Here is a 24,854-nt window from a genome sequence, read left to right as displayed (position 1 = left end):
ACAGATGAAAAGTTGCAACAGCATGTCTCTTTTTTTTCAGCAATTCTCAAGTTCTGCATCACAAAGCAACAATCATGAAGCAATTGTAGGGCAGCACCGTAGCACAGTGGCTAGCACTGTGGCTTAACAGCACCAGGGTCCCAGGTTCGAATCCCCGCTGGGTCAATGTCTGTGCAGAGTCTGCACGTTCTCCCCGTGTCTGCGTGGGTTACCTCTGGGTGCTCCGGTTTCCTCCCACAGTCCAAAGACGTGCAGGTTAGGTGGATTGGCCAAGTTAAATTGCCCTTAGTGTCCAAAAAAAAAGTTTGGTGGGGTTATTGGGTTACGGAGATAGGGTGGAAGTGAGGACTTAAGTGGGTCGGTGCAGACACGATGGGCCGAATGGCCTCCTTCTGCACTGTATGTTCTATGTTCTAAAGAAAATGTAGTGGCTATGTTCTCAAAGTGTTTGATAAGGTGCTGCATTAGAGATTTGTTGCAAAGATTTATGATCTTACAGGGTAGCTGAGTGATCAAGGCAAGGAGAAAAAGCAGAGTGTAGGATTTTTTTTTATGTTGGTGAGATGGGATTGTGACCTGAAGAATTTATGCTGTAATCGTTTGTTTTCCTTTTACATGTATGATTCAGATATTGGCATAAGATAAATGATGCCGTTTGTTGATCAAACCAACTTCAGGGTCATTTCAAACTGAGGAAAAATACTGGAGATGACAAAAACTTGCATTTAGTTATGTCCTAACGTGCTTTACAACCATTGAAGTATTTTCAAAATGTATAATCACTTGTGTTGTCAGAAACTTTTCAGCCAAGTTACACCAAGGCCTCACTATCATAATAACCAGATCATCTGTTTTGGTGATGTTGGTTGAGGAATGAATATTGGTTGGGATACCAGGGAGAACTTTCCTACTCTTATTTGAAATTGTTCCAAGGAATCTTTATGCCTACATGAGAGGGTAGTCTCTGCTTCGTGTCTCTTCTATAGTAATACCTCTGTCAATACAGTACTCAGTATCACACTCCAGTGCAGTATATACCTAAGTGTTTGGAAAACACTTGAGCGCACAACCTTCTGACTCAGAATTGAGAATGCTACCAATTGACCACAGCTGATTGTGCCAATGCAAAACAGTAACTATCCAATTGTAAGGGAAGAGCTCTTTAATTGGCATTGGTGAGACTGCACCTGGAGTATTGTTTACAGTTTTGGTCCCTTATTTGAGGAAAGATGCAGTGGCATTGGAGGTAGTTCAGAGGAGGTTCACTAGAGTGTTGCCAGAAATGAGGCGGTTGTTTTATGAAGAGAAATTGAGCAGTTTAGGCCTATACTCTCAAGAGTTTAGAAGAATGAGGGGAGATCAAGGTGAGGTATTTAAATGATAATAGGTATGGATAAAGTAGGTGTGGAGCGGATGTTTCCTCTTGTGGGGCATTCTGAACGAGAGGTCATAGCCTCAGGATAAGGAGTAGCAAATTTAAAACAGAGAGGAGGAAACTACTTCTCCCAAAGGGTTGTGAATCTGTGGAATTTGCTGCCCCAGTGTGTGGTGGATGCTGAGACAGTGAGTAAATTTGAGGAGTTACAGATTTTTAAATAGTAATGGATATAGAGAACGGGCAGGATGGTGGAGTTGAGGGCATGACGACATCATCCATGATTGAATTGAATGGTGGAGCAGGCATGAGATGCTAAATTTCCTACTCATGCTCTTAGTCCTTCTGTTCTTATGTTCTAAGAAAGAACTATTCTAATTCCACCTTCCAGCTCTTGGTCTGTAGCCCTGTGGGTAACAGCACCTCAAGCACAAATCTGGTGTTCTTGATTAATAAAGGGATTTCTTGATTAATAAAGGGATCAGGAGGTATGGGGAAAGGCAGGAGAATGGGGATGAAGAACATATCAGTCATAATCGAATGGCGGAGCAGACACGATGGGTCACATGGACTAATTCTGCTCCTAAATCTCATGGTCTTTTGAGTTGTGGTAGTACGAATAGCGGCAATAAAAGTTTGGAATAAACTCAAGCCGCTGACAGATTTAATAATCCAATACTGAGGCTTGAGGATTCTGGACTGACCAAAACAAATGAGTTGGAAACAAAACCAACATTTTTTTGATGTAAAAACAAAGTTGTGAAAAACTCAGCAGGTCTGGCAACATCTATGGGGAGAGGAGCTAATATTTTGAATCTGATATGGTTTTCTCTTTGACCATCATCTTCAGTCATATTGCCGCTGTTTATTGCCCCTTCCTAGTTGGGAAGGTGATGGTGGACCTTCTGATTGAATCTTTGCAGTCCTTGTGGTGATGGTACTTCCACGATGGGATCAAGTAGGGAGTTTTCTAGATTTTGATTTGACAATCATGCTGTAACTTTTTTTATTAAACTTTTTTTTACAATTAAAGGGGCAATTTAGCATGGCCAATCCACCTACCCTGCACATTTTTGGGTTGTGGGGTTGAGACCTACGCAGACCAAGGGAGGAATGTGCAAACTCCACACAGACAGTGACCCAGGGCCAGCATCGAACCTGGATCCTCAGCACAGTGAGAAAGTTGTGCTAACCACTGCACCACCGTGCTGCCCGACAATCATATTGTAACACCAATATAATATGCAAGTCAGCATCTGGAGGTGGTGGCACATAGTGTTTGAGACCTCAACCTAGGCTCAGTGACTTGGTGCAATCACCATGTTGGAGTGAAACAGAATTAACACTCCAGGTTGAACTGCTGAGCTTTTTTCAGTTTTTTTATTTCAGATTTTCAGTATCTGCAGTTATTCTGCTTCTGTACAATTTATTGCCTTTTTGAAGTGTTTTTATTCAAGATTTTAATATAAACAGTATCCGACGTGCCTTCTCCCCACCCCACCGGCCACAGCAGCAACCAGGGGCGAGATTCTCAGACCCCCCCGCCGGGTCGGAGAATCGCCGGGGGCTGGCATGAATCCCGCCCCCGCCGGTTGCCGAATTCTCCGGCACCGGAGATTCGGCGGGGGCAGGAATCGCGCGCGCCGGTTGGCGGGACCCCCCCTGCGATTCTCCGGCCCGGATGGGCCGAAGTCCCGCTGCTAGAATGCCTGTCCCGCTGGCGTGGATTAAACCACCTCTCTTACCGGCGGGACAAGGCGGTGTGGACGGGCTTCGGGGTACTGGGGGGGCGATCTGGCCCCGGGGGGTGCTCCCACGGTGGCCTGGCCCGCGATCGGGGCCCACCGATCCAAGGGCGGGCCTGTGCTGTGGGGGCACTCTTTTCCTTCCGCCTTCGCCACGGTCTCCACCATGGCGGAGGCGGAAGAGATTCCCTCCACAGCACATGCGCGGGGATGCCGTGAGCGGCCGCTAACGCTCCCGTGCATGCGCCGCCCGGCAGTGTAATTTCCGCGCCAGCTGGCGGGGCACCAAAGGCCTTTTCCGCCAGCTGGCGGGGTGGAAATCAGTCCGGCGCGGGCCTAGCCCCTCAAGGTTAGGGCTCGGCCCCCCCAAGATGCGGAGGATTCCGCACCTTTGGGGCGGCGCGATGCCGAACTGATTTGCGCCGTTTTTGGCGCCGGTCGGCGGACATCGCGACGATACCGGAGAATTTCGCCCCAGGTCTCTAAAGGGCAAAATAAACAACCCCTTGTCTGCCCCTGAGCAAATTTTACCTTTTCAAGGCCAAAAACTCCAACAGGTACCTCAGCCATGCCGTGGCACTAGGGGGAGAAGCTGACCTCCAGCCCAACCAAACCTGCCTGTGAGCGATCAGCAAGGCGAAAGATAAGTCTGCCCCCCGCTCCCGTCTGCAACTCCGGAAGGTCTGACACCCCGACTATGGCCTCAAAGGAACCCGGGTGCAACCATAGTGCTAAAAAACGATCCTAATACCCCACCAGCTTCAGCAGGATCAAAACATATGGACGTGGTTCATTGGGCCCCTCCCCTACCACTCGCAATTATCCTCCATTGCCTCAAATAGCCAGATTTCCTTCCGCCTTCGGTAAGTGTACCCCACACACCACCTTTAGCTGAATCAACCTCAGCCTCGCACACGAGGTCGAGGCATTAACCCTTTGCAGCACTTTGCACGGTAACCCTTCCAATGTATTGCCTTTTTAACTGGTTTTGTGACTAACATTTGAACAAATGAGTGGTTATCAGGGCTATTGATGGCAGCCTCTAACAGCACGTGGGTAGATCCACTCGGCTTGCTGAGTGCTCGCCCCGGCGGGCGCGATGACGTCACACGGGTTACGCAAAACGTCGCCACTCGCGGCGCGCCTTTTCCCTCTGCGTGCGAGGCCCCGCGCAGGGTGGGCGTGTTGACGCAGCCGTGCGCACGCGTCCGCTCCCCCCCGCGCTGTGTGCGCGGCTGCTGCTCCGCGGGGAAGATGGCGGCGCTTGTCTCACTCACTCAGGTACCGAGAGCAACCCGGGAGCGAGGGAGGGGAAGGGGTGGCGAGGGAGAATGCGGGGAACGGCACCCGCCGAAGCCCAGCGCCCCAAGTCCCTGGAGCGGACATCGAATGCGAGCACTTTCCTGTCAGTGAGCAGCTGGAGCGGATAACTGAGAGGCGGCTAGGCCGCGGCTGGGGAGAGCGGTGCTGGGTCGAGATAAGCGAGGGGCGGTGGGGGTGAGCGGCCGCCTCCTCTCCCGTGCTGGTCCCCCTCAGCGGGAGCCTCGGCTGTGAATGCCCCGCACCCACTTACCCCTCCCACTTCCAGTTACCTCATTAACATGGGGTCTCTATCTGCTGCTTGTTTACAGTCAGCCCACTGTCTCGAGGCTCGGCCGGTTCCCAGGGTCTACACTCACTGCACTGCCTGTCAATATTTCCGGTGAAAGCTTGGTATCCCTTCCTTCTCAAGTTCCCAGTTCCTCGGATGCTCCGAAAGGCTGATGTCGCCAGAAACTGCCAAAATTCAATGATTTGCCGCCTTCATTTTAGTTTGGGACATTGATCTGGAGTTTTGCTGCTTTTGTGATTGCCTTATTTTTCATTCTAGAAGTTGATTGATAAATTGTCTATGATTAGAAACCACAATATAGGACCCCGGAAGGTTTTATTTTCAGCGGACTCTTTTGTGGTCTTCTGAATGTGATAACTTGCTTAAGTACAGCTTCACGGGCACTGTTAATTCTTCAAATGTCTCTGCAAATGACCATTCTTCAAATGAGAAAGCCGTATTGGTGATTGCTGTGCGATTTGACAGTGACAGGATATTCACAACTGTACCTGACATCCGTATATTGAAAAATCCATATAAATTACAAACAACCAGCAGGGGTCACTGGATAATTGTGTGGATCAGGAAACGTGACTTATGTTTGCTCCATCACTTGCCAAGAGTAATTCTCGGAGCTCCATCACTACTTTAGTTGAGGTTATCTCCGTTCGGAAACTTTCTGGCTCGATATCAGGCACATAGGCTATTTACTCCCACCGTGAGGATGTCGATATTGTTGAAAAAGTGCTACTTACAAGAAATGTTAGAACCTTTTTTACCTGGCTCAGGCTAGCAGCATGATATGGTCTCGGGTGTACAACATAGCACTTGGTAGAGATCTGAAGATGGTTTAGTATTGCTGAAAATTATGCAAAGCAACATCATTTGTATTATTGTACGAAGTCTTACAACACCAGGTTAAAGTCCAACAGGTTTGTTTCGATGTCACTAGCTTTCGGAGCGCTGCTCCTTCCTCAGTCCTTCGTACTGTGCTCACCCCAGTCCAACGCCCGCATCTCCACATCATTTGTATTATTGGCAGTGCTGTCAGTGATTTGTGAGATGGGAGCAGTCTTGTGCACATGAATGTATTGTGTCACATTTTGATTTGCAGGATTCACTGCGATTATGATTTTATATTGGACATGACAGTACTTGTATTGATGTATATGTGTAGGAGTTTGAGATAGTGGTTGTGTCAGGGGACAGGTCAAGTTTATGGATCTTTGGCTAAATATCAGTGTTAGATAAACACAAAATGCTGGCAACATCAAGTCAGCTGTGTAGAGAGGAAGAATTAACGTTTTAGGCTAATGACCTTTTGAGTGCTTACGGCCTTTTCTGTTTTTCAGATTTCTAATATCCACAGTATTTTGTTTTCCTGACAATTTAGGAGATGGATTTCTTCAGTGCTGGAGGCATCCCTGGTACATGAAAGACTTTATTGTTTTTTTTCTCCACCCGTGAAGTAGACACTGTCAAAGGAATATTTTGTTTTTAAGATGAAAGTATTGTGGATTGATTAGTTTAGTGAACTGTAGTGTTCTGAGGCCAACTGGTCAAAACGATATAGCAACCAACGGTGCCATACCTCTGTTGCCATTTTTTCTTACTGTTATGGGCCCAAAGTGTCTCATGGAGTTCACCTGACCCACAACTTTTACTAGATTGTGGTATGGGGAGCACACAGCCTACTCTACAGGTATGGTAAAGCAGAAATGGAAAAGTATTTTTTTTAAAAAGCAAAACCATGTTTATTCTATGAACTCAAGTTAACCTTTTTGAAACATAGTGAACATCTTAGCAACCATTAACCCCCAAAGACTACACCGCTAAGTAACCGTTAAGCTTTCCTTTTTAACATCCCTATGAGTTAAATATAAAACCTTTATCAGAAGCACATCAGGTTAAAGTCACTACTAAAAACAATTATAATTCTCAATTCACCAAATGATCAAGAGATAGTCTTTTCATGGCAGAGAGATCAACAGTACAGCTGCTCTGTCTGGCTTCAGCTCCCACACTGAAAACAAAACTAAAACAAACCCTGCAGCAAACAGCCTAAAACAAAAGTAAAAACCTGACAGACAGCTGAGCTCCACCCACTCTCTGACATCACTGCAGTATTAAACACCCATTTCTTAAAGGTACTCCACAGATATTTATATACACACCCATTTCTTAAAGGTACTCTCACATGACATCACTAACATCATCATACCTGTTCTGTGGGGAGGTGGTGGCACAGTGCGAATGTCACTGGATTCCTAATCCAGAGACCCAGGATTTTGATCTGGAGATCTGTGTTCAAATCCCACCACAGCAGGTGATGGAATTTAAACTCAATAAAATATCTGGAATTAAAAGTCTAATGATGACCTTGAAACCATCGTCAATTGTTGTAAAAACCCATCTGGTTCACTAATGTCCTTTAGGGAAGGAAATCTGCCATCCTGGTCTGGCCGCCATGTGAATCCAGACCCACAGCAATGTGGTTGACTCTTAAGTGCCCCCTCAAGGACAATTGGGGATTAGCAATAAATGCTGGCACAGCCTGCGAAGCCCATGTGCCATGAACGAATAACAATTATATAAAAAAAAAAAAAAAAAAAAATTACTTCAGGTCTGCTGCAATCTTTGCCATTCTCTGGTGGAAAATAATGAGCAGATTTACCTATTTCGTAAGGCTCTCCGTTCTAAGATCTCTAAGTATGTTAGGGTGTGGCCCTTTATCTATGTTGTGTTCAAGGTTATGGGGCATTCAGAATTTAACACACTTGTTTCCAAGGACTGTCACTATGAGAATGGAATGGACATTTATCAGTACCTTGTGCACACACACATACGCATTCAGATTGTAGTGTTTACATTGCCATAAAAGGACTTTACTGAATAATGGCAGCACTTCATCGCAATCTGTACATGCATCCCCTCTTTTTCCTCTCTAAATCTGTTTACTTCTCAAATTTCATATTGAAAAACTATCAGTTTTGTTAAAACTGGCAACAGGCCAGGAAGTTTCAGCATTAAAGGGTGGCACGGTGGTGCAGTGGTTACCACTGCTGCCTCACGGCGCCGAGGACCCGGGTTCGATCCTGGCCCCGGGTCATTGTCCGTGTGGAGTTTGCACATTCTCCCCGTGTCTGCATGGGTCTCACCCCCACAAAGCCAAAGATGTGAAGGGTAGATGGATTGCCAAACTAAATTGCCCCTTAATTGGGGGGGGGGGGGGGGGGGGGGGGGAGAGAGAGAATTGGGTACCCTAAATTTTTTTTTTTTTTAAACGATGAAACTGTAGCCAGCAACCTTGATGCAAAGGCAAGTTGTTAGCGGGAGAGCAGTTTATTCCAGGATGATTTCACAGTTATTCCTTGTAAAGACTAACATTCCTCTGGCACAGAAAGTTTTATTAATACAGAAACTGGTTCAACCAGTGATTTACTGGCTTAACTCATGGCATTAGGAGTACTCAATGGAAGTTAATTGTATTTAGTGTACAGCAGCAAATCAGTGTGCACTTTTGATACTGTCAATGAAAACTGCCATTTATTAAGGTTTTACATTTTTGCAAACAACCCAACAAAATTACAAAATAAATACATTGCATTGAGGAAGGAAAAAAATGGCTCAACATAATGAATACAGAGGGGAACGGCAGAACAACATTATCACTGGCTTGATGCAATCATTAGACATAGCTAGATGCCTCTATAAGCCCCACCAGAGACCAAGGGAGAAACAGGCTGAAGCACTGAAAACATGGTAAAATGGTTCACACCTTCCTACGTGTCTGCTCCCAATTACCCATGACAATTCAGGATAAATTTACCACGCTATGTTCGGGCGGCGACCAATATATATCTCCCTCAAGTCTAACAGTACCAATGACACACCACACCCTCCTCTCCCCGGAAACCAAACTCGTCTGCACCCATGCAGGAACCGATCACTGATTCTTTATACCCACCTTTAGAAAAGAAAAGAAAATATGTGAAAATTCCAGTTTTAAAGGGGACTTACATATATACCACGCAATGCAGCTTAACCCCAGTCTGAGGCCCAGCGCAGAACCAAACTCATTCCATACCTTTGTACAGCGAGGACCAAACTCAATCTTATTTGATGGGTATTTGACATTTAGAAGTGTCAGACATGGTTTCAGACTGCTTACAAAAGTGACAGCTTTTACTATAGTTTGTTTTGGAGACGTTAATTAAGTTAAAGGATTCATGTGAGATGTGCATTGCCTTATTACAGTGCAAATTCTATGGTGAATTAAGTATAAATGTTTGCTCCTCAGTGGCTGTGAAAATTGGGTAACATGGTGTCAGGACATTGATGCTGTATACATCTCTTTACATCCCGCATAATTTAATGGCTCTATGATTCTTCATGTACTTGATATTTTCTCTACAAATGCTAAGTGGATCCCTATTGGCGACATTGGACATAGTATAAGGGGCTGAGTGTCCATTTACAGGGAAGGGGGATGCTGTAGGTGTGCAACCCTTAGCATTAAAATGGATAGTGGCGATAACATGAGCAATACATTATCTCTTGGAATGTGGCTCATCAGTTTCTTTATTTAGTTGCCTGGCTTTTTACTCACTCAAAATGTGAGAGATGCAGAAAATCAAAGAAAGTAATCTGCATCTTTAGGGACTACATGCACAGGCTTGGCAGTTAAAGCATTCAAAGAACGCTTGTTGTGAGAGCACGGCTCTAGTTCGGATTGTACTGAACTTGTAAAGATTGCAAATTCAGTTAGTTACATTGTAAATATCATATCATTTTGTTGCTGAATTGATGTGAAACTGCTGTAAACCACAGATTCATTTAATTGAGCATTTGTGGCCTACTAATTTGTTAACTACATGGTACAGGCGTGTTGACCAATGTTCCTGCTTTGTGTTTAATTCAGGTTGAAATAATACTAATGCAGCCAATCAGGAATGGAAAGGAAACTTATCTTGATATGACAGTTACTCAACATTGGAGGGGAAGAAAAATGTACTTAGCAGTTGGACCTTCCCCTGACTTTCTTGTTAAACTGTTTTAAGTATTTTAATTTATACTTTTGCCATACCTACATGAAGTAAAATCCTAGCTGTGTGGGTATCTACTAACTGTTCATGAAGTGAGCAGGAGGTAGGTAAATGTTTTAGAAATTTATTTTGTTGGGAGTGCAGATGTTCATTTAAAATGCCTTCTAAACCCACGACCGTCACCATCTAGATGGACAAGGGCAGCAGGCACATGGGGACACCACCACCTGGAAGTTCCCCTCCAAGTCACTCACCAGTCTGACTTGAAAATATATTGCTGTTCCTTCACTGCCACTGGGTCAAAACCTTGGAACTTACTCCCTAACAGCACTGTGGCAGTATCTACACCACAGGAACCGCAGTGGTTCTAGAAGGCAACTCACCATCACCGTCTCAAGGGCATTTAGTGATGGGCAATAAATGCTGGCCTCACCAGTGACACCCACATCCCATAAATTGAATTTAAAAATAATACATTTTCTTTTTTAAAAATTTAGAGTGCCCAATTCATTTTTTCCAATTAAGGGGTAATTTAGCGTGGCCAATCCACCTACTCTGCACATTTTTGGGTTGTGGGGGCGAAACCCATGCAAACACGGGGAGAATGTGCAAACTCCACATGGACAGTGACCCAGAGCTGGGATTGAACCTGGGACCTCGGCGGCATGAGGCAGCAGTGCTAACCACTGCGCCACCGTGCTGCCCTAATAATACATTTTCAAATAAGGAGACAATGACAGAGGGAAGGAGAAAAAAGTGAGGGAGATTTAATAAAAGAGAGCGAAGGAGAAATACTGAGAGATTTTGAGAGGTGGTGACAGGTTTCATGTGGAAAGAGAGTAAGAAAAACTGAAGAATGTGGAAGATAATACAAGGACAGAGATGAGGGATTCTAAAGTGGAGGGAATCAAGGTTTCTGATCCACATTTCAAACAAATAGTTGGAAACAAACTATATTGGTATATTTTGTTGCCAATGAGTACAGTCTGTCTTAGCTGCCTCTGGTCAGTATACTATTGTTTGGCTCTTGACTGTTGGAAGCTGTCTGTCCATGCCTAGTGGTTCAGACTGGCACTGGCAGAGGCCTGGGAGCAGAGGATCAGTCTCTGGTGTTTTTGTGAGGAAAAGAAATAACTGAAATGGGAATATCAGTGTGATTTTTTTTTTTTCCCCCCTGCCTTTCATCTCTCCTGAATACATTAGCTCATGTCATGGTAAATATTCTCTGTGACTAGGTATTGACTGTCTGCTTAGAGGCATCCCTGCTAAGTTTCATCCTATCTTTAACTGAAGTAAATGTATGTACACCACAGGCGCTTGGTAGAGGTGGAAGGTCTTAGGTTCCTTATTCACTGAAAATCAGTCTGATGATTAACTTGTACTGCTATGGGTGAAATTAACTCGCAGATCAGGAATTGAACTGGATCTTTCGTGTCTCTGTGCTCAGTAGCCCACCTGGTTGCCCATTGTGTCATCACCAAACCTCAGATTGTTATGTAAACTTTTGAGATTTAAAAAAAAAGTAACAACGTAAAAAATAAATGAGAGTAGACCATTTGCCCACTCGAGCCTACCCTGCCACTTTCCTGCCTGCACCACCACCCCATAACACTTGACTCTTTTAGATTAAAAATTTGTCTAACTCGGCCTTGAATATATTCAATGCCCTATCCTCCACTGCTCTTGAAGTTGAGAATTCCAAAGACTAGCCTCCACCTGAAAGAAAAGACATCTTTCTCAGCTCTGTCTTAAAAGGGTGGCACGGTAGCACAGTGGTTAGCACTGTTGCTTCACAGCACCAGGGTCCCAGGTTCGATTCCCGGCTTGGGTCACTGTCTTTGCGGAGTCTGCACATTCTCCCCATCTGCGTAGGTTTCCTCTGGGTCCTCTGGTTTCTTCCCGCAAGTCCCGAAAGACGTGCTGTTAGGTAATTTGGACGATCTGAATTCTCCCTCTGTGTACCTGAACAGGCGGCGTAATGTGGTGACTAGAGGCTTTTCACGGTAACTTCAGTGCAGTGTTGATGTAAGCCTACTTGTGACAATAAAGATTATTATTATGATAAAAGGGAGACGCCTTGTTTCAAACCCGCTGCTCCTAGTTCAAGATTTCCCTGTGAGGTGGAACATTCTCTTAGCATTTACCTTAACAAGTCCATTCAGAATTTCTATGTTTTAAAAAGATCGGCTCCAATGTGTACAGGCTTAACCTACTCATCATTTCCCAGGAATCAACCTCGTGAACCGTCTCAGAACTGCTTTCAATGGAGGTACATTCCTCCTCAAGTAAGTAGGTTAAACTACACAGTACTCTAGGTACAGGTTCACCTACGCTCTACAGCTGTAGCAGGAATTTCCTACATTTATACTTCATCCCCATTGCAATAAAGGTTAAGATTATATTTGTCTAAATGACTTGCAACACCTACATGTTAACATTTTGTGACTCCTGTGCAAAGATTTTTAAAAATATAAATTTAGAGTACCAAATTCATTTTTTCCAATTCAGGGACAATTTAGCGTGGCCAATCCACCTAGCCTGCACATCTTTGGGTTGTGGGGGCGAGACCCACGCAAACATGGGGAGAATGTGCAAACTCCACACGGACAGTGACCCAGAGCCGGGATCGAACCTGGGACCTCAGTGCCGTGAGGCAGCAGGGCTAACGCACTGCGCCACCGTGCTGCCCCATTCCTGTGCAAAGATACCCAGATCCCCCCACTGCTTCATCCTGCAGATTCACTTCATTTAAATATTATTCTGCTTTTCTATTCTTCCTGTCAAAGTGGATAACCTCACATTATACAACCTCACATTATACACACTCTGTGTCCTCATCAAAACTTGCTTTCCTATATATCTTTGTATCATCAGCAAGTTTGGCACCAGTACACACTGTCGCTTATCTAAGTCATTGATATAGACTGTAAATGGTTGAGGGTGCAACATTGATCTCTGTGGAACTCCGCTGGTTATAGTTTGCCACCTGAAAATGACTCGTGTCTCCTGACTCTGTTAGTGAGTCAATCCTCTATCCATGACATCAATGTCATGAGCGATCTTGTATTGTAACCTCTGTGTCAGCTTATTGAATTCTTTTTGGAAATCTGGCGTACGACTAATCTTCACAATACTGTATGCCTTTTCTTTCAGGTTGACACCACCCGTAACTTCCTTAGCCATGGTGATTAAGACACTGATTTAATTGGCAGCGGGGCTGGTTAGGCTGTGTAGATGGCTGTGTTTCGCATCAGAAATCCTGTATGTTCCCTGTTGTGTTGGTACCAGAGTAGAGCAGAGCTGGTATCATGTGATGCTGCATGGATGATTGTTGTCTGCTGAGGGCAACAGGCCAGAACTACACACACAACCCAAAAAGATGTGCAGTGTAGGTAAATTTCCCCTTAATTGGGGGGAAAAAAGAATTATGGGATAAATGTTCTCCTTTGATTGACTTGAGGGATGAGGGAGCATTTTGTTGTATGGTTGCTCAGGAGAGGAGGTTGGTAGACTTGATAACCCCAGTAGATTACACAAGTAACCTACACATTTATATGAAGATTGTCAAACAAAATTTGATACTGAGCTGCATAAGGGGATGTGAAGGTAGTTGAGCAGATGTTTGGTTCTAAGTTAGATTTTATAGAGTATCTTAAAGGAGAAAAGTGGTGAGAGTTTTGTAGAAGTAATTTAAGAGTTTAGGGCCTGGCAGGACTACCAGTGGCGGATTAAAATTCAGGATGATTTAAAAAAAAAAAAAAAAAAAAAAAAAAAAAATTTGGAGTACCCGATTCATTTTTTCCAATTAAGTGGCAATTTAGTGTGGCCAATCTACCTACCCTGCACATCTTTGGGTTATGGGAGTGCAACCCACGCAAACATGGCGAGAATGTGTAAACTCCACACGGACAGTGACCTAGAGCCAGGATCGAACCTGGGACCTCGGTGTCGTGAGGCAGCAGTGCTACCCACTGCGCTACTGTGCTGCCCCCAAAATCCAGGATGATTGAGACCAAAATTGAAGGAGTGCTGGTATCTTGGAAAGTTCTAGGTTTGGAGGAGGATATATAAATAGGAGGGCTTTGAAAATGAGGATGAAAATATTGTAAAAGGTGTGGGTGAAATTACAATTTCTTCTTCCATGCCCTGTAGTTGGAAATGTCCTCCCATTACTCAACTAGTGTAACAATTGATTCCTGTGGCCTTGCTACCCTCTACTTTGCCAGCTGTTTGCACCTCAGCGCACCCGCTGCTCCTTGTCCTCTGGCCTGCTAAGCATCTTCAATACACTTTAGCGAACAGATTTCAACCCATCTGCTCTCTTTATTATAATCTTTATTCGTGTCACAAGTAGGCTTACATTGACACTGAAATTAAGCTAGTGAAAAGCCCCTAGTCACCACACTATGTCGGCTGGTCAGGCACACTGAGGGAGAATTCAGAATGTCCCATTCACCTACAAGCATGTCTTTTGGGACTTGTGGGAGGAAACCGGAGGAAACCCACGCAGACATGAGAACGTGCAGGCTCTGCACAAGACAGTGACCCAAGCCGGGAATCAAACCCGGGTCCCTGGCGCAGTGAAGCAACAGTGCGAGCCACTGTGTTACCGTACCGCCCTTTATGCGGTTTCTGTTTCTAGATGTCGGACTTGTAACTTCTCTCCTGGCTTATTCAAATGTATCCTATTGGCAGTGCTTTCCGTTATATGCCCTAACTTCTACTCGGTGTCGCTTGCCCCTCCTACAGACACCTTGTTATATAAAAGTTGCCATTCGGTGCAACTTATTTCATGGTCTTTTGCATTATTTCAGATGCCATCAGCTAGATAGAATCATAGAATAGAACCATAGAATCACTACAGTGCAGAAGGAGGCCATTCGGCCCATCAAATCTGCACCGACCTTCTGAAAGAGCACCCCCTATCCCCATAATCCAGTAACCCCACCTAAAGTGCACAGCATTTTTTCAGGATATTTTTGTCACTGATTGTTTCATCCAAGTACTACATAACACTGTGTATATTGTGCATGAATTGTTTCTTCCCTTTGATGCAGAATGTAGACATGTATGCATCCAGTGTGTTACCATCTGCCAGTTTGACTTAGAGTGTCTTTTCAAATGGTTTTACACTGTTGGTGTCTCTCCTGGTAAGTCAGACTGTTGCTGCATGAGAAAGACCTTGGTGGTCAGATAGCTGGATATAGTTTGGGTCTGGGATTGCACCTGAGGAATGGAGATTAATTTTGGAATGGTTGCTGGGATTTGAGACACTAATGCACACAACCTGTCTCTTGAGGGGAGAAAAAATATGTGAAAGACTCCCTTTAACTGCCAGTGTGAAGGCCAAAGCTTTGCTTTGTATTGCCAACACTGAGATGTGTTGTCAAACCAATGATTTAACACACATCATTCGACAAGGACTGATTGATGCAGAAGGAAAGCTTATTTGTGTTGTTTTCATGTCCCGTATGTATAGAGGATCCCTGTGGGTTGGCGAATGGAATTTTTCATATTGTGCCATATGAAGATTTCACTATATTGCTTCTTTTTGAGATGCTTTGTGTTTGTTATTTCAGAAGGCAAGATCAACTGTGTTCCCAGTTCTCCTGAAAGAATCATCAGCTCCAGCCACCACTTTCTGCTCCCTGGCTAGCCCAAAACTAGGAATGATTGTATAAGCTGGACAGCTAAACAAAGCAACCAATGATCCGTATTTTATTGACAAATTTTGTGATAATCTAATGCAGAGTGCAAACTTGCTATGTGGGAAAAGTGTTTTCCAGTTAAGTTTGTTTATGTTTTGGGGCAGCACTGGTACAGTGGTTAGCACTGCTGCCACATGGCGCTGAGGACCCGGGTTCGATCCCGGCTCTGGGTCACTGTCCGTGTGGAGTTTTCACATTCTCCCTGTGTCTGCATGGGTCTCACCCCCACAACCCAAAGATGTGCAGGGTAGGTGAATTGGCCACGCTAAATTGCCCCTTAATTGGGGGGGAAAAATTGGGTACACATAAAAATGTTTGTTTTTGTTTCAGGCGATGGATGTCTTTGTGGTATAATTTATTTTAGATTAATTGGAAATAGATAGAGATCTGTGTTGTATTGGTGGTCTGAAGAGAAAGCTGGAGACCACTCTTTGTTACTAGAAGTTTATTTCAGTCTTACTTTATGTTGCAATGGTCTGACCTTTACAGAAATTATTCTTCAAAACTTGGCACTAGTGACATTGTCATAACATTTTCCTTATATTTCCTGAAGCGAGGGTTTTACTTGTTCAGAACTTTTTTGTCAATTATCACGTTCTAATCAAATCTGTGTTATGGTGTGTATTTATTTATTCCTTGGATGTGGACAATGCTGGACAGATTGGTGTCAATTGCCCACCCCTAGTTATCTTGAGAATATGGCAGGAGGCATTCTCCTTGAACTGATGCAGTCTGATGTCCTGATGGCGCTCCCTGATGGTGTTCGGTAGGATACTGAGCCAGCACCAGTGAAAGAACATGTACAGACAGCGGAAGGCTGATCATTCTCCGGTCTTGGCTCACGTTTGAAATTCTTTTGTACAAGAGTTTATCCATTTGTAGTTCAGTAATACATTTCTCTGCAAGATCTACTTTTGTCACTACTGAACCAAATCATAGCCTGCTAATGCCAGAAACTAGATCTGCAATGCTACAGTGCTAACTGAAGTGCTCTTGAGATAGTCTGTCCCATAGCTCAATACTCATGGCCCCTGCCTTTCTCCCCACCCCCTCTCTTAGTACCTCCCTAACCATTTTGTATGCTTTGCATCAGTAATTTGCTATATGCCTATTTTCTGACATCTTATTTATATTCAAGGCGAGTAAAATGCAATTTGAAATAAAAAACAAATTGCTGGAAATACTTAGCATGCCTGACAGCATCTGTGGAGAGGGAAACAGAGTTAATGTTTCAGGTTGTGACCTTTCAAAATAGTGAAATGTAATTAGAAATAATTCCATTCATCATTCATCAATAATAACAGGAGTACACTCTGAGTGTGTCCAAGTTTTAATGGTTGAGTCCTCTTCTGTGGGTTCTTTTATGACTGAAGAGTCCAATGCAGAATCAGCATGGGCATCCATAGACTGGCAGTTCATATTGTCGTTGATGCATGCGGAACTACTGTAGCTGTGCCACCTCTGTCCTTCCAGGCATATCAGATTTTGAGAGTTTGGCATAGATGGTCTGCAGGATATGCTAACCAAATTTCATGTTTGTCTCCATGTGGGCTGTTGATTGTGGTGTTTTCCCAAGATAAGTGGTCCACAATGCAATGCAAAAGTTTGTAAGTTCTTTTTTTGAAAGATTTTACCGTATACAGGTAAATTTTGTTTTTAATGTAACACCAATTTACCAGAAATGCAGATTTTACGGACAGGCATGTGGACTTGTACTGGATTTTGGTTGTTTACCTTCTATCCATAGTGGATCAATTTATATGGTTGAAGCATTCAAGTCACAGGCTAAAATGTATTTGAAAAATAACCGAGAGGCTGACTGCAGATGCTCATCCATCCAAATTTGATCTCGGAAAGTGATGCAAAATGGTGATATTAGATCAGCCGCCCATTGTGCAGCTTTGCTCCCTCAAACATCTCGCCCTTTTCACCCCTCAGATCTAATTTAAATCTTAATTGTTTACCAACCTTCAACTTTACCCTGCAGTGTTAATGTAAGCCTACTTGTGACACTAATAAAGATTATTATTATTGAAAATCCCTTATCCGGAATGCTTGGGGCCAAGTGTGTATCTGGTTTTGAAACTACGCACCGCAAGGAGCCTTGTGGGATTTCTCACTTGTGAGGTCATGTCAGCACTCGAAAAAAAGTGTGGATTTTGGAATTTTTCGGATTTCAGATAAGGGATGCTCAACCTGTTGTAAATGGGCATCCTCCATTGAAATTTCCTGTGGTTTGTCAGTCCTGCAGAACAGCCTCCTCATAGGTCATTTTGCTGATGGGGTTGATTTAAGCTGAAGTGTTCCCTCGCAAAAACACTAAACCGGTTTAAAAAAAATAAGTTTAGAGTACCCAATTCTTTTTTCCAATTAAGGGGTAATTTAGCGTGGCCAATTCACCTAAACTGTACATCATTTTGGGATGTGGGGGTGAGACCCCTGCAGACACGGAGAACGTGCAAACTCGACACGGACAGTGACCCAAAGCCGGGATCGAACCTGGGTCCTTGGTGCCGTGAAACAGTAGTGCTAACCACTGCACCACCATGCCGCCCACTGCACCAGTTTTAAGTAAAATCCTTTTTTATGGAATAAACTCAGGCCCCATCCCAGTTCGTAAAAACAGGATTTATCGGTATCATTTTTACTGACCACTCTGGTGTTTGCCCTGAGATAGTTCTCCATAGATAGATCTGCTTCGGGATACGGTAATCTTCCACTTGGGAGATATTGCATTTTCAAACCTATGAAAATGATAGATGGGAGAATACATGCTGGTTTGTTTAGCTTGTCCCACACTGGTGATCACTTATGCATTATAATACATGTACACTGCATCCATCACTATTTCCTGGGAGAGAGAAAAGAATTGGAAAATTCCTCTCCAGCCTTCGTAGGCAGTCAGCGTACTCCAGGAGATAGCATTGGTCCTATTTTTCATTACAGGACACCTACATTTTGTGCAAAGTTATCTTCACCCCAGCCAGAAACAGATACAGCTCTCGCTTGAAGGAATTCAATCTGGGTTCACTGCATGATCTGCCAACCTGTTCTACAGTTCTACTATTCTGAGCAATCAGTACCTTGAAAATAATAATTAACTTGTTTAATTCTGCATGCTCAATCTTTGCTGAAATTAGTTGACAAATGAACCAAACAAGGTTATTTTCTAGCAGTCATGATTGAGAGCAGCATTAGTAGATGCAGCGGCCTGGAGCACCATGGTTGTCCCAGTTGGGTGGAGTGTATGGAGGCTTATGGGTACTGGTTTAGCACAGTGGGCTAAACAGCTGACCTGTAATGCAGAACCAGGCTAGCAGCGCGGGTTCAATTCCCATACCGGCCTCCCCGAACAGGCGGCCGGAAAGTGGCAACTAGGGGCTTTTCACAGTAACTTCATTGAAGCCTACTTGTGACAATAAGCGATTATTATTATTAAAATAATAAAAGGAAATATATAGTCAATCAAATAAAACTGTGTTGGCTGAAACGTATCCAAGAACAGTAGATTGTGTAGAATGGCCCTATACTTTGAAGTTTAGAAGAAGGTAGATGATCTTACTGAAATATAAAATTAGTCCAAATGTAGCTAGGGAAAAGTTAAAAATAGTATTCGTTCAAAGAAAGAGGTTCATGATGTTGTCAAAAACAATAATACGCCTGAGGATTGGAAGGATTTTATTGATGAGGGTTTCCCGAGCCTGGAGGAGCTGGAGGAGGAGTTTGAGTTGCCGGGGGGAGGAATGGGTTCCGGTATCTGCAGGTGAGGGATTTTCTGCGGAGGCAGGTTTCAACTTTCCCGCACCTGGAGGGACTCAGAACCCCCGAAGTCGGGGGTGTGGGTTCGTGACATGGGGTTCATTTAGGGGTTCGTTGCAGGGGTTTGATCGGAGATGGCAGCCGTTCATCGACTCCTTTGAGAAAAATTAAGCTGTCCGCGGGGGGGGGGGGGGGGGGGGGGGGGGGGAGGGGAGGAGGGAGGAGGGGGGAGGGAGGTGAGGCATGGGGGGTGGCTGGGGAAGGTGGCACTGTTTGTGTAAGCCATGTTGGCTGGAGTTTGTGCCTGGGGTGTTTGTTAGGTATATTAATTGTGGTATCGTTTTTATTGAAATTTGATGTTTAAAATTATAAATGCCTCTAAAATATTTTCTATAAAAAATGGTAAATGTTTTCATTGGTATGTAAATAGGAAAGATTAGTGAAAGTAAACATGGGCCCATTCGAGGCAGAGACAATGAAAATTGTGGAGTTATTGCACTTCAATTGGCAAAAATATTAAACAAATATATTGTATCTGACTTTACAGTAGACAACATTAAAAATGATCAGAAATAACGAGGAACTAAGAGTCTAGCGGGAATGAGGACCGTAAAGAAATCAGTACAGATATAAGAAAAGGTGCTGGAGAAATTACTGGGACTAAGTGCAGAAAATTCCCTGGATCTGACACCTGCACCTGGAGTTTTGAAAGAGGCGCGTTCAGAGATAGTGGATCCATTGGTTCGATGCCTTTCAGAATTCCTGAGATTCTGGAACAGTCCCAAGGATTGGGAAATATAACCCTATCACTTAAAGGAGGAAGAAGAAGAGGGAAACTGTGGATCAGTATTTGGGGACAAGATGCTGGACTCAACCTGGAACTAAAAGCCTAATGCTGATAATGAAACCATTGTCGGAAAAAGCCACCTCGTTCACTAATGCCCCTGAAGAAGGTAAATCTGCCGTCCTTGCCTAGTCTGGACTACGTGTGACACCAAATCCATATAAATGTGGTTGACTCTTAAATGACCCCTGGAATGGTCACTCAGTTCAAGAGCAATTGATAGAATTTACAGTGCAGAAAGAGGCCATTCGGCCCATCGAGTCTGCACCGGCCCTTGGAAGGTGCACCCTATCCCCATAACCCAGTAACACCACCTAACCTTTTTGGACACGAAGGGCAATTTAGCATGGCCAATCCACCTAACCACATCTTTGGACTGTGGGAGGGAACTGGAGCACCCAGAGGAAACCCCACGCAGACACTGGGAGAACGTGCAGACTCCAAACAGTCAGTGACCCAAGCCGGGAATTGAACCTGGGACCCTGGAGCTGTGAAGCAATTGTGCTAACCACTGTGCTACCATGCTACCCTTCGCAATTAGGGGTTGGCAGTTAATGCCAGCCTTATCCCATGAATGGATTAAAAAATATATTAGGGACATGATAACAGAGCACAAATCAGAATACAATCAATTAGAGTCAACACAGATTTATGAAAGAAAATTTGTGTCTGAAAAATAAAGTTTTATTTCTAAAAAGGTGGATAAAGGGGAAACCAATGGATGTTTATTTGGATTTTCAAAGCATTTAGTGGTGTGCCATTTAAGAGGTTGCTACACAAAATTAGGACTCGAGGGTAACGGATTAACCTGGCTTGACAATTGTTTGCAATAGAAAACAGAATAGGAATAAATGGGGCATTTGCAGATTGCTAGTCTGTAACTAGCGGGAAGCTGTAAGGATCAGTGCTCGAGTCTTTCCTATTTATAATCTGCATTAATAACTTAGATGAGGGGGCTGAATGTAATGAATCCAAGTTTGCTGACATTGTGATGTTATATGGGAAAATATATGGTTAAAAGCAAGAAGAGGCTGCAGAGGAGTATAGACTGGGTGAGTGGGAAAAAACAAGGAAGATGGAATACAATGTGTTGAAGTGTGAAGTTATCCTCTTTCATGCTAGACTGGGAGATGTTTGGATTCTGAGGAACCCGTGTATCCTTGTTTGTGAGTCCGAGTTAGCATGCAAGCATAGCAGTCAATTAAGAAGATAAATGGTTAGATAGCTTTTGTTACAAAGGATTTGGAGCATAAGAATGAAGAAATCTTATTACAATTATATACGATTTTGGTGAGGCAATACCTGGATAACTGTGCTGATTTGGTCTCCTTGAGGAAGGATATACTTATCCGATAAGGAGTACAACAAAGGTTCATTAGACTAGTTCCTGGAATGAGGAGATTGTTCCAGGAGGAAAGGTTGAGTAGATTGGACATATATTCCCTGGAGTTTAGAAGAATGAAAGGTGATCCAGTTGAAACACGTGAAATTCTGAGGAGTTTGACAGGAAATATATGGGAAGATCTTTCCCCTGGCTGGGCAATCTCGTACTCCCAAAAAGCCTCAATAAGGGGTCAGCTATTTGGATTCAGGCTATGAAATTCTGTAGCCCAGGGAATGATGGGTGCTCAGTTATTGAATATATTCAACACCTAGATTGATCGCATTTTGGTTGAGGGAATGAAAGGATAAGGCGATGGTGAGGAAGTGGAATTGAGCAGCGATGATTTTATTGAGTGGTGGCGCAGGTTCAAAAGGTTTAATGGCGCACAGCAGCTTCTATTGCTTATGTTCTTCACGGGCTTGATAGCTGAGCAGTTGTTTCCCTGCTGGAGAGTCTTGAATTAGGAAGCAGAGTTTCAGGATAAGGGGACAGCTATTTGGGATGGAGATGAAAATGTTTTCACTCAGGTTGTGGATTTCTGTACCCCAGAGAGCTATGGATGTTCAGTCGTTGAGATAATAGATTTTTGAACTCTCAGGAAATTGAGGGGTCTGGAGTTTGGGCGGCAAAGTGGAGTTGAGGTTGAGGATCAGCCATGACCTCATTGAATGGTGGAGCAAGCTTGAGGGGCCATTGATTTACTCCTGCAATTATTTCTTAACTTTACTGATGAATCAATGAAATATCAGATGTAAGACAGCCAAGTGTTGTGGTTGGTGCAGATTTAATTGGTGGGAGTTTAACATTCATGTTCTTCACAAGGGCAAAATAATGTAACGTGGGGAAGGTAAGGCAGTGGTGGGAAGGAGAGGGAGCCCCCCGTGGCGTTGCTCACCGCCATTCCAATAGAATTCTTCGCCGGGCAACCAGAGAGGCGAAGGCCACAATGTCTGCCTTCCTCCCCTCCATCAGCTCCGGCTTCTCCGATAACCCGAATATCGCCACCTGAGGGTCCGGCTCAACCCCCAATCCACCCGCTATCCTTGTTAGCCCCGCGAACACTCGCGCCCAAAATGTCTCCAAACGTTTTGCAGCCCCAAAACATGTGTGTGAGATTCGCTGGTCCCGTCCACATTTCTCGCACTCGTCTGCCACCCCTTGGAAGAACCCACTCATTGTTGCCCAGGCCATATGAACTTACAGAATATAGCGAGGCCTGGATAGAGTGGACATGGAGAGGATGTTTCCACTTGTAGGAAAAACGAGAACCAGAGGACACAATCTCAGACTAAAGGGATGATCCTTTAAAATGAGGAGAAACTTCTTCAACCAGAGGATGGTGAATCTGTGGAACTCATTGCCGCAGAAGGTTGTGGAGGCCAAATCACTGAGTGTCTTTAAGACAGAGATAGATAGGTTTCTTGATTAATAAGGGGATCAGGGGTTATGGGGAGAAGGCAGGAGAATGGGGGTGAGAAAACTATCAGCCATGATTGAATGGAGGAGCAGACTCGTTGGGCCGAGTGGCCTAATTCTGGTCCTGTGTCTTATGTGTACCATCTTGAACTGTATCAGGCTCATCCTTGTGCACGAGGAGGTTGCATTTATCCTTTGTAGCGCCTCACTCCATACTCCCCAGTTTATCTCCCCTCCCAGCTCCCCCTTCCACCCTCCTTAATCTTCACCACCTGCTCACCTCCCTGCTCTCCCAGCCACCCGTATATGTCCCCGATCCTGCCCTGCCCTTCCACATCCGGAACCAGCAATCGCTCCCAACAAGGTGTACCTTGGGGAACTCTTTCTAAACCTTCTGCTCCTCCACCTTTGCTCTCAGCATCTTGCAAAGGTCTCCCAAGAGCCCCACCTCTATCTCCAGTGCCACCACTATATCGCTGTGTTCCGCGATCACTCTCTAAATCTCTTGGATCTGCAGCCCCTGTGCCTCCAAACATTTCTCTGGCTTCTCCATTGAACCCTTCAGGGGTGCCCACAGCTCCTTTGATAGCCTTCGATCAATCCTCCTGCATCTCCTTCCTCTGTTGGCGGAACACTTCCCTGATGAAGGCCATCAGCTGTTCCATCTGGAGCCTTTCAACTTTCACTGATCCTTCCCCCTCCGCCATCTTTCCACAGATCTCTTTCAACTCCTCGGCTAGGTCTTTCACCTTCTTCCTGGTTTGGTAACCAGCAGACATGCCACACCCAGGGGGAACTTCTCCTCCGATCTTCAGTTACATTTTTCTGTCGAAGCTGTACTCGATTTCGGGTAAAAAGAGCCCTTTTCTATGCCTACAAGCAGGAGCTGCCCTCTGTGCAACCACTAACACCATGGCCGCCACCGAAGGTCCTGATGCAACTTCTTTATTGGGACGTTAACTTTTCTACATGAACCTCTGTTGAATCAGGAACTGTCTGTCCCTTTTTATTTGATCAGTTCTAATATATCATTGATGTATTTGAGGAAAGGCTAGATAAGTATGTGAAGAAAGTACTAGAAGTGTATGCAGACAGGGTTAGATGAAGTAAGGAGGAGGCTCATGTGGATCATATACACTGGCTGATGGGCTGAATGGCCTGTTTCCATGGTGTACATCCTGTGCGACTCAATTTCTATTCACTGTGTGCTAGTGTTGCTAACTTTTGGTTGGTTCAATTGGCTCTGTTTTATAACCTTTGCTCTAGAGTCGCCAGGTATCTTTATGATACCGCCACGAGGTTCAAGTTCAAGTAATGATCAATAACTCAACACACAAATTAGTCAGATTCAAATCAAAACACATTTATTATACGCAGTAAATCACTACTCATGCATAAACTCTACTTTCTAGGCTATTCCTATCACTTAGCTTCGGACTGGCCCACCAGGTCAGGGGAACAAATGGCCTTTTGTTCAGGTCCTGAGTCTGCAGGATTCAAAAGCTGGTATGGACTGGTAGCTAGGAACGCCTATCTCGTAGCGAGCATTGACTGGAGACTTACTTGGTTGATGCGGCAGGTTGGACAGGTCACTCTCACAGGTTGATTCAAGTTGCTGAGTGACCCTGCCAAAGAAGGACGATTTGAACTTGGGGGCTTTACTTCATAGTCCCCAGGGGCTTCCCGCCCTTCAGGGCGGACCCCGTACCTGGTTCCAAGTGATTGGACTACTTTCCGATCACTTGGATCGATTTCTCCAATGCTGGAGCGGTTCCCTGATCGCTGGGCGGTCCCTAAATGTCCGTTAGCCTTCCTTTGTCTTGGCTCCTGCTGGCGCTGAGGAGTCTGGCTTGGCTTTATTTACCTTGACTGTTGCCATTGTGCCTGGGAATCGTACATTACTATGCAGATGGCTGCTGGTTTCAGTGCTGTCTGGTTCCTTACAGGTTTCAATACACACAATTTCTGTATTTGCTAGTCTTTGCCT

General features: G+C 44.5%; 1 protein-coding gene across 5 annotated transcripts in view; it reads left to right on the top strand.

Moving 5' to 3' along the window:
* Window positions 1–4,315: 4,315 nt before the first annotated feature.
* Window positions 4,316–24,854, top strand: part of eps15l1a (epidermal growth factor receptor pathway substrate 15-like 1a) — a 607,694-nt gene continuing 587,155 nt past the window's right edge. For 4 of the 5 annotated variants that reach the window (XM_072482838.1, XM_072482840.1, XM_072482839.1 and 1 more), the window contains exon 1: window positions 4,317–4,401. In XM_072482838.1, coding sequence (XP_072338939.1) covers window positions 4,375–4,401 — 27 coding nt within the window. In that variant the 5' untranslated portion in view covers window positions 4,317–4,374. Of the gene's footprint in view, window positions 4,402–24,854 lie in introns of all 5 variants that reach the window. The other variant, XM_072482837.1, reaches the window with a different exon arrangement.

The sequence above is a fragment of the Scyliorhinus torazame genome, chromosome 18 (genome assembly GCF_047496885.1).
Source record: "Scyliorhinus torazame isolate Kashiwa2021f chromosome 18, sScyTor2.1, whole genome shotgun sequence".
NCBI lineage: Eukaryota > Metazoa > Chordata > Chondrichthyes > Carcharhiniformes > Scyliorhinidae > Scyliorhinus > Scyliorhinus torazame.
The sequence above is the reverse complement of the archived record's forward strand: the minus strand, read 5'-3'. Positions and strand labels throughout refer to the sequence as shown.